Source organism: Citrus sinensis, chromosome 4 (assembly GCF_022201045.2).
Source record: "Citrus sinensis cultivar Valencia sweet orange chromosome 4, DVS_A1.0, whole genome shotgun sequence".
Classification (NCBI taxonomy): Eukaryota; Viridiplantae; Streptophyta; class Magnoliopsida; order Sapindales; family Rutaceae; genus Citrus; species Citrus sinensis.
Genome location: NC_068559.1, coordinates 6,122,635 through 6,136,717, shown reverse-complemented (window position 1 = coordinate 6,136,717; position 14,083 = coordinate 6,122,635). Strand labels below are relative to the sequence as shown.

The 14,083-nt window shown below is 32.5% G+C and overlaps 4 protein-coding genes across 5 annotated transcripts in view; 3 read left to right on the top strand and 1 right to left on the bottom strand.

Annotated features, from left to right (window-relative positions):
• The window catches only part of LOC102631492 (uncharacterized), a 167,683-nt gene that overhangs the window by 110,505 nt on the left and 43,095 nt on the right, over positions 1-14,083 (bottom strand). The window lies entirely within an intron of this gene.
• The window catches only part of LOC102611904 (probable leucine-rich repeat receptor-like protein kinase At1g35710), a 147,257-nt gene that overhangs the window by 105,269 nt on the left and 27,905 nt on the right, over positions 1-14,083 (top strand). The window lies entirely within an intron of this gene.
• LOC107177384 (probable cytokinin riboside 5'-monophosphate phosphoribohydrolase LOGL10) lies at positions 1,167-1,971 on the top strand. The gene has a single exon (XM_052439414.1). The coding sequence runs from the start codon at positions 1,282-1,284 to the stop codon at positions 1,954-1,956; it is 675 nt and encodes a 224-aa protein (XP_052295374.1). The 5' UTR covers positions 1,167-1,281; the 3' UTR covers positions 1,957-1,971.
• On the top strand, positions 8,906-9,867 carry LOC107177860 (uncharacterized). The gene is made up of 3 exons (XM_052439421.1): positions 8,906-9,059; positions 9,179-9,258; positions 9,371-9,867. Exons 1-3 carry the CDS (start codon positions 8,910-8,912, stop codon positions 9,426-9,428), a joined length of 288 nt encoding a protein of 95 aa, XP_052295381.1. The 5' UTR covers positions 8,906-8,909; the 3' UTR covers positions 9,429-9,867.

The following is a 14,083-nucleotide window of genomic DNA, read 5'->3' as shown; positions in this document are numbered from 1 at the left end:
AATTTCACTTAAGAGGCCTGATACAAAGCTGTAAATCACATCCACTTTGGGATCTGCAACCACCAGAATTCGTGTCCTATGTTGAGGATCTAGAGGGACAACTCAGAACAGTAGAGAGTGGCATATATGAATTTCAAATGGAGCTTGAGGTTAACTCAATGAGAGGACGAATGTAAGTTCATTTTCCTTTTATATTGTGTGCTTCTTTTTGCTCGCTTTCACGCTTGATTTGATTTTGCAGATTTGATTTTGGTGTGTTTTGATTTATTTTCCCGTATAAATGGCGGATAATGGTACTCCGTGACTTCTTAAGTCGGTATCTTCAGTTTCCCACAATAACTGAAACCCCAAAATCAAACATGGAAGAAATACAACATAAACTCCATAAGCATTTTCCTTCTCTCCCTCAGAATGCCCTCAGGAAAATTTACAAAGCTCGTTGTGAACGATTGCGTTTGTTAATGATCAATGGCATTCCTTCTGACATTCGTTGGTTAATTGAAGCAAAGGTCCGATTAGCAGGTGAGTTTTCTGGTCAATTTGTTTCTTACATGCCTGGTTTTGGTAAAAGTACGTTTGCTAAGAAAAGGAGAGCTAAACGACTTGGCTCAAAATGTCATAACTGTGTGAGACTTGGTTGCAAACGACCAGATTGTAAATCTTTAGGAATGGTTTCTGATACTCGTGAAGATAAAATTAAATTCGTTAAAGATGGCATGAGTAAAGAATCGTTAGATGATATCTTACGATCTCTTGAGACGCATCGAAGCGGAATTGTGCAACGTGAGATTTACAATTTGTGGATACTATTCCAAAAACAAAGTGCACAGTTAAGTCTTGGGAATCTGACTCAAAAAGACCCTGTTTGCCAGTTTATAAGAAAACTGGATGGGAAGCCGATCCTCGACCCATAGAGGGCGTTCAAGCCGTTACTGGACGTAAAACCAGAGGAAGATGTGAGCCACAATCACAACTACCAGTAAATATCCTTTCACTTCACTGTTATTTTACTTTACTGTTATTTTATCATTTGCATTATTGCATTTAACGATGTGATTTTGTATTTAATAAATATTTGGTTTTCTTTTACTGTTTGCTTTTTCTAATCATTACTTTCTTTTTACTGTTTGTTTTTGAATTATTGAGCCACGAGTTTTACTCGTCATTTGACAAATATTGCCAACCCATTTACAGCTGTTTCTCATTATTTATGTTACCAAGATCTTTAAATATGAGCTCATTTTTCAAACACTCACAACTTGTTTTTGAAAAATTAGTCCAATGGCATCATCTTCGAGTAAACAATTCAAAAACATTTGTGTGCTTTCTGGGTTTCACTATGGAAAGTACAAAGAGTTCGTTCAGGCAGCTGTAGATCTTGGTCGTGTCATAGCAGAGAGGAAACTGCATCTTGTATATGGAGGAGGTGAACGAGGGTTATCAAGACTTGTCTCAGAAGCTGTTTTTACCAGAGGAAGCCAAGTACTCGGCATTATCCCAAAACCCATGAAACCGCTAGTGTGCATGTCTGGCCCACCAATTGGAGAAGAATTAGTGGTATCAAGTATGCAAGAGAGAATATCTGAAATGATGAATCATGCTGATGCTTTTATTTTCTTGCCAGGAGATCTTGCAACTTTTGAGGCACTAATTACATTTGCATCTTGGGCCCACTTGAACATTCATCAAAAACCCATCGGTTTGTTAAATGTTAATGATTTTTATGACGGCTTGCTAACTTTTATTAATCATGCAATAAAGAATCATTTTGTTCCACATTCTGTAAAAAAACTATTTATCTCTGCTTCTACTGCTAATGAGTTACTTGATCTTTTACAAGCTTATACACCAGAGCCAGATCCACAGACTGTTGCACTGAATTGGTCGACTAATGATGGTAACGGTAACAGTAGCAGTAATAAGAAGTACGATTTAAATTTAACTCTTCGTTTGTAAATATTTTCTGTTGTAGTGTTCATGTGATGTCTTCTACACTCTTTCTCTTTCCTTTTAAAACATTGAGGACAATGTCTTTTTCAGGTTGGGGGGAGGGAATAGTTGATAATTGTGGAATGTCTTGGTCCTGGTTATGTGTTTACAAAAAAAAAAAAACAAAAAAAAAACATTTTTTTTTTCTGTAAAGACTAACTTAGGACAAATTTGAGTCGAAGATGGCAGGATATAGAGAATGTAGTCTCTCTAGAAACGCATCTTCTTAATCTTAAGAGTGTTGTTAAAAAAAAAAAAAATTGACTTTTTCTTCATCTTTGTTATCTACTTTTAAGCTTCTGCATTAAGTTCAGGTGAGATCTCTTCTTCTTCTTCTTTTATTATTCTCTTTTATTTTTATTTATTTATTTATTTTTATTTTTTTGCATATCTGTAAAATTATAAAATGTTAAGATAATGTTTAGATTAGGTCGTGGGGTGGGGATAATTGACGTATGTTTTAAATATGTGTGTTGTATTTCTCTTTTCTCTTTTCTTTTCTTTGTTAAAAAAAAATCAAAAAAAAAATTGTTTTTTGTCTAGGATGGCCGTGTAAAGAGTCACGACTTTTGAGACGCATCCTAATAGTCTTGTTGTATTATATTTTGATTTTGAGATTCATAGTAAGTTGTTTTTGTTCCCTTTTCTTTGAATTACTCAAATTTGTGAACTCTCCACTTAGTTATTAAGTTATTTAATTGTTTACTCATTTAACAGGTATTATTGAATCATTCTTCACACACACATTATGACACATACTAGTGGGTTGTAAGTTAAAATTTTACAGCATTTAGTTCTTTTGATTTATTAGGAATAGTATCTAAGGTAGTAGAAAGTGTATATTTCCAAAAAAAAAAAAAAATCAAAAAAAAAAAAGTTTTTAATTTTGTTATATCTAGAAACCCGAGTAATTAAGTCCATAGGGGTGCTTCAACACCTAGTGCCCTAAGGTCAACTGGTCTGGGAGTCACTGGCCTAAAGCTCGCTACATGGGTAATAGATATATTGTTTGTTTATTAGAAACCCGAGTAATTAAGTCCGTAGGGGTGCTTCAACACCTAGTGCCCTAAGGCCAACTGGTCTGGGAGTCACTGACCTAAAGCTTGCTAAACGGGTTAGAAATGTAATATAAAAAAAAAATGTGTGAATAATCTATTGCCTAAAGATATAATTTCTAATGAATTTTAGAACGAAAATGTTGTTTTTCTTTTAATGAAGCCCCATAAGTATTGTGTTAATTACTTGAGCACAAAAGAAGGTTTGATGATATTCTGGATAATGAGTGAACATCAATGTGGTAAAGGAATTTGGGAGAGTTCATTTATTTGGTAATTTAGAGGATAGATGAACAACTATTAACTTGCATGTGAATTTTATAAATCTTAATATAACGCTTTAATTGCTAGAGGGCTAGCAATAAGCTGGTTGGGGGGTGTGATTAGTATTAAAAATTGTTTAGTTATCAAGCGATAATATGTTATTTTATGCTTATGTTATAATTTATATTTGTGTTTATGTAATATATTATGAATTATTAATTATGTTTTAAATATATTTAATTTTGTGTATTTTTATGTGTTTATTAGGAAAATTATTAATTTCACGTACTTCGAGGCTCCAAACAAATAAACGGAGGTCAAATTTGGATTCCGGAGGTCCGAAAACCTTAAGATCAGTCAAGATCGGCTTAAAATTGGGCTTGTGTAAAAAAAGTTGACTTTTCCTGTTGACCGAGCACTGATTGGATGATGAAATGAGCTTACAATAGATATGAGTGCATGGGATAACTGGCAATCTTGACTAAATCTCAACCGTTCATCATTCAATGGCCATGATTGTGCCACGTGGCAATGGTTGGTGAAGCAAGTTGGAGGATCCGAATCTTTGTATTCGGGTCGACCCGATCCACCCATTAACCCGCCAAATCTCAACCGTTCTTTGGGCAAATCGGACGAGTCAAATGATGCCATGTGTGATGTTGACTTTTGAAGTTTGACCAGCCATTGGATCTTGATCTAAGGGTTGTGAGGAGCACATGCATGAAGCCTATGATGGACCACAAAGCACTGGATTATGAATTTATTTTTCTATAAATAAGGCCTCATTTTTATGTTTTAATCATCTCTCTACAACTCTCTTCTTCTCAAATTCTCTCCATCTCCTTGTAATCTTGATTTCCAGGTGTGTTTTTAATATTTTGTATAATTATTTTCATTAATAAAATTAGTTTTATTTCCAATTTTAGTTGTTTTTATTTCTTTTAATTACAAGTAATTCAATTTTACTACTTTTTATTTTAATTATGCTTAACTAAATAATATTAGTTAGGGGAAGGTGAAACTCTTAAGAAATAAATATGATTTAATCAAATTCTATGTTTAATTTTATAAATTAAATTATTTTCTATTTAATTTTATACATGTTTTATATTTTGAAATTTTGATTTATTGTAGACAAACAAATGAATTTGGCACAATAAATTCTTAAGATCTTAATATAAGGCATGGTGAAATGGTATTTTGCCTTATTGTAGACAAATTAAATTTTGGCACAATAAATACTTAATCCATCATAAAATTAAAGGGAAAATAATAATAATTTGTATAATTAATCTTTTGGGTAATAAATCTAAAATAAATTGGCAAAAAGAATTTATTAAGTTTTATTTATTTCTAAGAGTGGATCCATAACCCTAACTAGTTCAATTCCATAGTTTCATTTAAATTAAGTTGTTTATATTCAAGTTTTAATTTCAATTTTTAGATAAAATAAAATAAACTAATTAAATCTTTTCTCTGTGGATCGACCTCGGACTCACCGAGTTATAATACAACAAGACACTCTTATACTTGGGAGTTAAAATTTACTTTTAAGTTGTGTCACCACCCGCGCTTTGTATTCTTTAAACACTAGAAATACATCTGACTTTTTCTTAATTGGATACACCCAACATCTTCTGGAATAATCATCAATGAAAGTCACCATGTACTTTGCACCTCCCATGGATATATCCGGTGATTCCCAAACATCAGAATGAATCAAGTCTAGAATGCATTTACTTCTAGCAATAGATCTACTGAATTTTAATATATGCTGCTTACTTGTAACACAATGCTCGCAAAATGGTAAACTTACCGATTTGAGCCCCAGAAGTAATTTTCGCTCAGAGAGAATCTTCAAACCTTGTTCTGACATGTGACCAAGTTTGAGATGCCACATCATCGTTGACTCTTCTCCATTTGACGCGACACACGCATCAGCCTCCTATAGTGTTTCTCCTTTAAGCATGAATAGATTAGCACCGATCTTTTCTGCCTTCATCAATACAAGCGCGCCTTTAACGATCTTCATAATTCCATTCTCCACATGAGTCTTGTACCCATGACTATCCATTTGTCCCAAAGACAATAGATTTTTCTTCAGGCCATTGACATGTCGTACCTCTCCAATTGTGCGAATTGTACCATCAAACATTTTAATTTTGATAGTACCAATACCAACGATCTCCAAGGCATGATCATTACCCATATATACAGATCCTCCTGAGATAGGTTCATATGTGTGGAACCATTCTCTCCGAGAGGTCATGTGCCAGGTAGCTCCTGAGTCTATAAGCCAGACATCAGATAGTCGTTTTCTGCCTTCTGAAACAGTTATTGCCTCGCTGTAGAGTATTTCGCCATCATCCGAGGTACTTGCTACACACCCCTGAGCATTTGATGACTCATGTTTTTTACCATCTCTTCTCTTCTGGTTACTCCAACACTCTTTCTTGACGTGCCCTTTCCTGCCACAGTTGTAGCATTTAACATTCTTCTTACTTCTGGATTTTGATATACCATAATTTTGACTCCTACTGGGGCCACGTTCTGTTGATCTCCCTCTCGTCACCGATAGCGCCTCCGCTTGCTGCGAACTTGCTTGTCTGTTTTCCTTATTTTTCCGCCTGCTCTCCTCATTTAATACGGAGGCTGCAACATCGTCGAAAACTAGACTCTCCACTGGATTGTTGTTCATCAGGTTGATGATGAGTTGATCATACGAATCTGGTAGACTTTGAAATAGAAGCTCTACACGCTCATTTTCCTCTATATTATGACCCAAAATAGAGTCTTCAATGTGTTGATGTGGTCGGTCACCATTGTAGATTCCGCCATTCGAAGAGTATAGAGTTTTCTTTTCAAGAAGATTTTGTTGTGTAGTGACTTGGCCTCGTATAATTTTGTGAGAGTATCCCATATTTCCTTCGCCGTATTTTTCTCTGCCACACTGGATAATACTCCATCCGCAAGTGCCAAGTGTAGATCAGAAATGGCGTTGCCGTCTACCTCGTTCCACTTGTCATCAGTTATCTCCATGGGCCTTTCTCCAATTGCTGCCAAACAATTATTTTTCCTCAATACAGCTTTCATCTTTATTTTCCACAACGAAAAATTATTTCCGTTAAACTTCTCAATTTCATACTTTGCCACCATTTTGTTGATAAATATTGCACACAAGTTAGTGTACCACCTTGAATAGTTGTGAGTATGTGTGAGAATGCACACCAGGAAAGTTCCCAGGAAAGACTGGAGGGGTCACAATGGTCCCACTTAAAACCCAGACTCCTTAAGCTCTTATCGCCTTTGTGACAGAACTTTCCTAGACATGTACAAAATCACACAGTTGCTTTACTCACACCACTATTTCCTGCTTTGCACCACAAAATTCTTGGATCACTTCCACCGTTTCACGTGAATAGTACCGTATACGTGAATAGTATTGTATATGTGTACAGTACCGTATATGTGAATAGTACCCCTTACGTGAACAGTTCCTGACTCTAAAAAATACAACCAATAGCTCTGATACCACTGTTAGGATTGGAGGGTGAAGTAAGACCGCAGCTAAAATGAAATTAGAAGGAAAATAAAGAACAAGTACAATAGAGGACACCAAAAATTACGTGGTTCGGCTTTTAGCCTACATCCACGGGCGAAGACAGAAGGAAATATTTTACTAGTGAAAAAGAGTTACAAGTATTGTAGTATTTTAGCTCACTTCCCAAAAACCCCAATACACCCAAACTCTCTCAATCACTGTAACAAGAACTTATAAATGCAAGCTCTTGAACTCTCTCTCAACTCCCTAAATTGCTTTCTAAATGGAATGCATTTGCCCATTCTCTTCGTTTCTATTTATAGAGAAAGCTTTGGCACTATTCATCAATTCTATATTATTTTTTACCTTCTTTTTCTTCTTTCAAATGTTAAAGCCGTGTGCTTCTTTTTCTTTCAAACTTGCTGCAAAATTCTTCGTCTTCTTTGAACAAAATTGTTGTTGATCATCTAGATGGCTGCTTTAGACCATCTAAATGGCCACTTTATTTGACAGCATCTTATGGAGGAAGTAAATTTTAATATTATTAAGTTACTTACATCTTTTGATTAATGTCGTGTCATTTATTGCATCATTTTATTCATTTTGATCTCGTTTGACCAAAATATTGATTACGCCAATATTATTTTGATACAAATTTATTTTGCATTCCAATTAATGAATACTTTCAGCAATCGTAAAACTAAGAAATAATAAATATATTTAAGATAATTACGTTTTAAAAAATAACCATCTTACAGTGCTTTGGGAGTAGTTGCGTCGTCCGCCCCAATTATCTATTTTGATAATATCACACACTCAAACACATATTATGATCTTGTCACCAATGACTTTAAGGTAAGAAATAAAATTAATTAATTAAAATTCTATATATGTATGATTGTGTTTTCTTGTTAAAATTTAACCATTAAATTTTGAAAATTAATCCATTAAATTTTGAAAATTAATGATGCAAGAAGCCAGGGAGAGCTGCTACATGACCATCAAACAGTCCTGGGCTGAAATGGATAAAACCGCTGCTAGAAAAAATGGACTTGCTTTTCTCTCTAAAAAGTTCAAAACCTGCAAGAAAGTAATCATATTACTTTACATAACTGCTTATATATATCCATCCGATTTTCCCTTAATTACAATTAATGCAATGTTATTGTAGCATCATTATCGAATATACTATGTCTAATTAATTATCTGTCATCCTCAGAGTATATATACATTTCGATTAACGTGTAATATACAAAGTAAAAATCTGGATTTGGGCTTATACACGGCCTTTGCATTACCATATATATATAGTATACTGGTGCTTAGATTCAGGCCTCCAAAGGTTCGTATCTTACAGAATCTAAATTTGAACTACAAAACCACGCACAACTCTGATTATCAAATAAGGCCAAATTTGTACGTTTGCATTTGATAATATCAATAGCTTCATACTTATAAAGTTTATTGTAATCTAACTAAATATAACAACATGTTTTAGACGGCTTGTTGAAAGATCTTTTATAATGTTACTAACCTTGTGGCACTTAATTCTATGTTGTTGTTGTTTATTTGATTACAAGCCTCTGAAGGATGTTTCAGAATTGAAGGATTATTTAGAGTGTATGTATACGGGTGCAGCTCAGTATGATGATCCTCAGGAATATCCAGTGAGCAAAGCTTGTGAAGGTATCCATGGAGCTTCAGAAGGCACGGATACCCTAGGCCGGATATTCTCAGGAATTGTTGCTTTAAGATGGGAGAATTCTTGCCATGATGTTGATGAATTCTTATCCGATGAAACACTAGACTCGAGCTGAGGCTGGCAGGTATGTGATTACGGGTGACATGATTTCATTAGATACTTCTATTGAGATCGTCAAACAAACAACATGTTGCGATGAATGAATCTCTCACCTAGCTAACAATACCTATTTTATGTACATCTTTTAATTTTATTTATGAGACTACATATTTATGAATGATTAAAAATAGTTTTCTCCTTTATTTAGTTATTTATTTATTATGATTTTTTTTTTTGTTTTGGGAGGGGGGGATTTCTCATGCAGACATGCAGTGAAATGGTCTCATCAATTGGAATTGAAAAAAATAATACAATTTTCAAGCAGACGATAGAATATATGAATTCATGCAATAAGTCTTATGGAGTGGCTCCAATACCACATTGGATTACAACTTATTACGGTAGTCATGTAAGTGTCAATTAATCCCCAAATTAATTCTTTTAATAATTTAATTTTTTTCATTTTCTTTTTTAATTATAAATTTTATCTCAATTTTTGTTCGATTTTTATTTCTTTTTAATTTGCAGGGTATAAGAGTGGTTGTAAAGAGATTTGGTAGCAGCCTTATTTTCTCTAATGGCTTTCGTGATCCCTATAGCAGCGCTGGGTAATTAAGCTTAAGAATTTTGGACATTCTTTTCTATCAAAGTTACCTATTTAATTATATACCTTTTTCTTTTTCATCTTCTTTTGTTTTTTTTTTTTTTTTGAGATTACAGTGTTCTGGAAGATATATCAGATAGCATAATAGCAGTGATAACAAAAAATGGTATGTAAATGTTTCTGTAAAATAAAAAAATTAGTGTTCAATTATTAACTAAATTATTGGATAACATAATTAATAATGTGTAAATTAGAGCAGGTTCCCATTGCTTAGACATACAGCCAGCAACAGAAGATGATCCAGAGGGGTTAGTAATGCAGCGAAAGATTGAAGTGGACATGGTTCATGATTGGATCCTTAAATACTCTGCAGATTTGCTTCAAAATCAGAGCATAAGATTAAATTGGGACTGCAAAATTAGTCTTTTCTTTTTCTTCCTCTCCTCTATCTTTCTAATATTTATGGAGCAAAGATAAATAATAGAGCACCTAGCTAGTTTAAGAGTTCATTTTCATTATTCTTAATCTGGGTTGTCTAAATGTGTAGAACAAGTGTGCAGTATTACTTAATGTAAAGCACATATGAAGGGCTCAATCTTTATGTAATAATCATATGGTGAATATCAATTCATGTACAATCACATTGAATTAACCATTTCTCCCCTTTGATTTAGGAGTTACTGTATGGGTCGTTGAAGCCGGTGAGAGTAAAAAAATTTGCCCTCCATGTACATGCATCTCTCATTCTCAACCTGTTCCTATGCTTCTACATAATAGCTTCTTTTGTTAATTATTTTTTACAATCTCATGCAATTCCAAACATGACTTAAAATCAGTTTGAGATTCCGGTGGCTATTGAAATAAACTACTTCTGTTATATAGATAAAATAAGCTAATGATTATAAAAGTAGCTCGCTCAGTGTTTGGTAAATTCAATTATGCAAGAACTATTTTATTATATAATCACTAAAATAATTATAAGTTTAAATTGTCTTTTATTTATATATTAGGATTTATAAAAAAAGTAAGATACAATTATTCTTTTCTTAGTTATAATAGAAAATTTAAAAAAATGCATTTTATTTAATAAGTTGCTTCTAAAAATAATCCCATACTTGTTTTAAAAGCTATTGTCAAAATAGATAAAATATTAATTAACTTTTAACAAAATTTCCAAACATTATTTTTATCAAAACTTATAAAATAAATTGTTTATAGTATTTCAACCGTAATCCCAAATAAGACATTAGTCTTTGTTCAAAATAAGGTTAGACATTGAATATGTGTACACGTATAAACGAAAATATCTAGACTGAAGAAACATCTCCACTTAATAAGTCTGCTTCATTCTTTTTTTTCCACAGCATATGTCAGGACGTAAGTTCCAAATCATTGCTGACTAGGGGAAGAAGTCTTCAAAGTCAAGGTGATTAGATTAGCAAGTCACGAAATTACGTATCGGAGGGGTTCCCTGCCCTCAACTTAAAAAGATGCCTTAAAATTAAATATTAAATAATATGGCATTTATTAAATTTAAAAAATTTAAAAAAAAAAATAAAAAGAAAACCTTTTTTTAAGTGCCCAGAGGATTGAACGGCAACTATAGGATTGTTTCACGATGAACTTCAAATGTGCAAGACTAAGGCCAACTTTGGGCCAACTTTTGTATACTCAGGAAGGGGGACGGAAGAGAGAGCATTTTGGTTTATATTTTACTCATACACACATGAGTAATTATATACAAACCTTTCATGCCTTCACTACCTTTTTCATGTGGGACAAATGTATTTTCCTTTAATTTTCCAATTCCATGAATTTACTTTCAGTTACCATTTCTCATTTATCCAAGGATCATTTTGATCATATAGATAAAACCATTTTGAAGTATTTACAGAGAAACATTTGAAACAATTTGAACTTTTCACTTACACCACATAGGTCTCACTCAAAATCACGCCTCAAATAGCCCCTTGTGCTATATTTCCAACACTTTCTGCCTCTTTTCCTTATTGATCGGATGCAAAAAAATTTGAGTGCAATGAAATTTTTTATCTTCTTTCGTCTATGATGTTTTTGTGTAAAAAAAAAAAATAATTAAAATGGATGTTAAGTAGCCCATGAATTTCCATAGTTTGTATGTTACAAAACGAGCTTTGTAACTATTTTAAAAAATAAACAGATTATTTTGATTATTTTGTCAAATCACAGGAGTTTACACATTCTTTTCTCTATCAGTTTATTTATAATATTACACCTACACGTTTTTTTATACAACTTAAATTTACACAAAGATATGATTAGTCTTGTTTATTTTCCTATTTGAGTCATAATTTACAACAAGAACTCTTTGAGCTTTTTATTTATTTTATTATTTTGGGTGATATTTAGTATCTTAATAATGCTATTAACTATTTCTAATATTTTCCATATTATCTCATATTTCTGCAATGTTATTCAAATATATCTACACCACACAAATATAAGCCAATAAGCCAATTGAATAGTACTATTGAGACCGTCAAATAAACAACATGTCGCAATGAATGAGTCTTTCATCTAACAATACTTATTTTGTGTACATCTCTAAATTTTATTTATGAGAATACATATTTATGAATGATTAAAAATATTTTTCTTCTTTATCTTATTTATTTATTTATTGATTTATTATTTTTTTTAGGGAGGGGGAGTTCCATCCAGACATACAGTAAAATGGTCTCACCAATTGGAATTGGCAAAAACGACACAATGTTTCAAACATACTCATTTAATCTGACAAAATATATGAATTCATGCAATAAGTCTTATGGAGTGGTTACGAGACCACATGAGATTACAACACATTACGGCGGTCATGTAAGTATTGATTAATCCCCAAATTAATTCTTTTAATAATTTAATTTTTCTCATTTTCTTTTTTAATTATAAAGTTTACCTCAATTGTTGTTTGATTTCTATTTCTTTTTAATTTGCAAGATATAAGAGTGGTTTTAAAGAAATTTGGTAACAACATTATTTTACCTAATGACCTTCGTGATCCCTATACCAGCGAGGGGTAATTAAGCTTAAAAATTTTGTACACTCTTTTCTATCGAAGTTACCCGTTTAATTATATGCCTTATTCTTTTTCTTCTTTTTTTTTGGTGGGGGGGAGATTATAGGGTTTTGGAAGATATCAGACAATATAATAGCAGTGACAATAAGAAACAGTATGTAAATTTTTCTATAAAATAAAAAATAAGTGTTCAATTATTAACTAAATTATTCGATAACATAATTAATAGTGTGTAAATTGGAGTAGGTTCCCATTGCTTAGACATACAGCCAGCAGTAGAAGACGACCCATAATGGTTAGCAGTGCAGCAAAAGATTGAAGTGGACATGCTTCATGGTTGGATCCTCAAATATTTTGCAGATTTGCTTCAAAATCAGAGCATAAGATTAATTTGTGACTACAAAATTAGTTTTTTCTTTTTCTTCCTCTCCTCTATCTTTCTAATATTTATGGAGCAAAGATAAATAATAATAGTGCACCTAGCTAGTTTGGATTTGGTTGTCATTTTCATAATTCTTACTCTGAGTTGTCTAAATGTGTAGAACAGGTGCAGTATTACTTAATGTAAAACACTTAAGGCTCAATCTTTATGTAATTATCATATGGTGAATATCAATTCATATTCAATCAGATTGAATTAACTATTTTCTCTCTTTGATTTAAGAGTTACTGTATAGGTCCTTTAAGCCGGAGGTAGTTAAAGATTTGCCCTCCACACACACACACACACACACATAAAAATATTCTAATTTAGAATTTTAAAGTGTGGGAACGTCTGGGAAAACGCATAAACCGTGCAGTTTAAGTGCTTTAAGTATTAAGCCTTTAAAACCCCGCGGTTTTAAAGTTTTTCCTAATGTTTCCCGCACTTTAAGATCCTGTGCCAAAAAACTACTATATATATATATATATATATATATTAGGTGTTTAAGCTTGTATGCTCTGTTTATTAGTAGCCAAGCTTGCGAGTATATTGCTTATGGCGAACCTCTTCCTATTCTTCGTCCTTAATAGCTATTTCTCTAGATTATTTGACAATCTAATGCAATCCCAAACGTGACTTAACATCAAGTTTAGGATGGCAGTGGATGATAAAATAAGTTATTTCTATTGTGAGAACGAAATAAGTTGATGATTAAAAAAGTATCTTGCTCATGTTTAGTAAATTTGACTATGAATGTGCTGTATTATTTAATGACTAAAATAAACATGAGTTTAAATTGTCTTTTATTTATATATTAGAGCTTATAGAAAAGTAAGATATAATTATTCTTTTCTTAAAATATTAAGGTTATAATATGAATATTTAAAAAGATATAGCAACTTGTTTAATAAGTTGCTTATAAAAATAATGTTTGTTCTGTTTTTAAAAGTTACAGTCAAAATAGAGAAAATTATAAAAGAAGCAACTTTTAACAAAGCCATCAAACTTCATTTTTATCTAAACTTATAAAATAAGTTGCTTATAGCATTTCAATCACAATCTTAGGGATGTTCGCGGATCAGATTTTACGGATTGGACATCAATCCATATCCGATCCACAATTTTGCGGATTATAATTTTTCAATCCAATCCAATCCACAGATTGATTAAACTCAATCCAAATCCAATTCATACGTCTGCAGATCGGATGCGGATTTGACTCAATCCATATCCAATCCATACGTATGCGGATCGGATGCGGATTTAACTTAATCCATATCCAATCCACCATTTTACGCATTAGCTTCCGAATTAAAAATTTTTAGTTCTCCCCAATCCATGAACTAATGA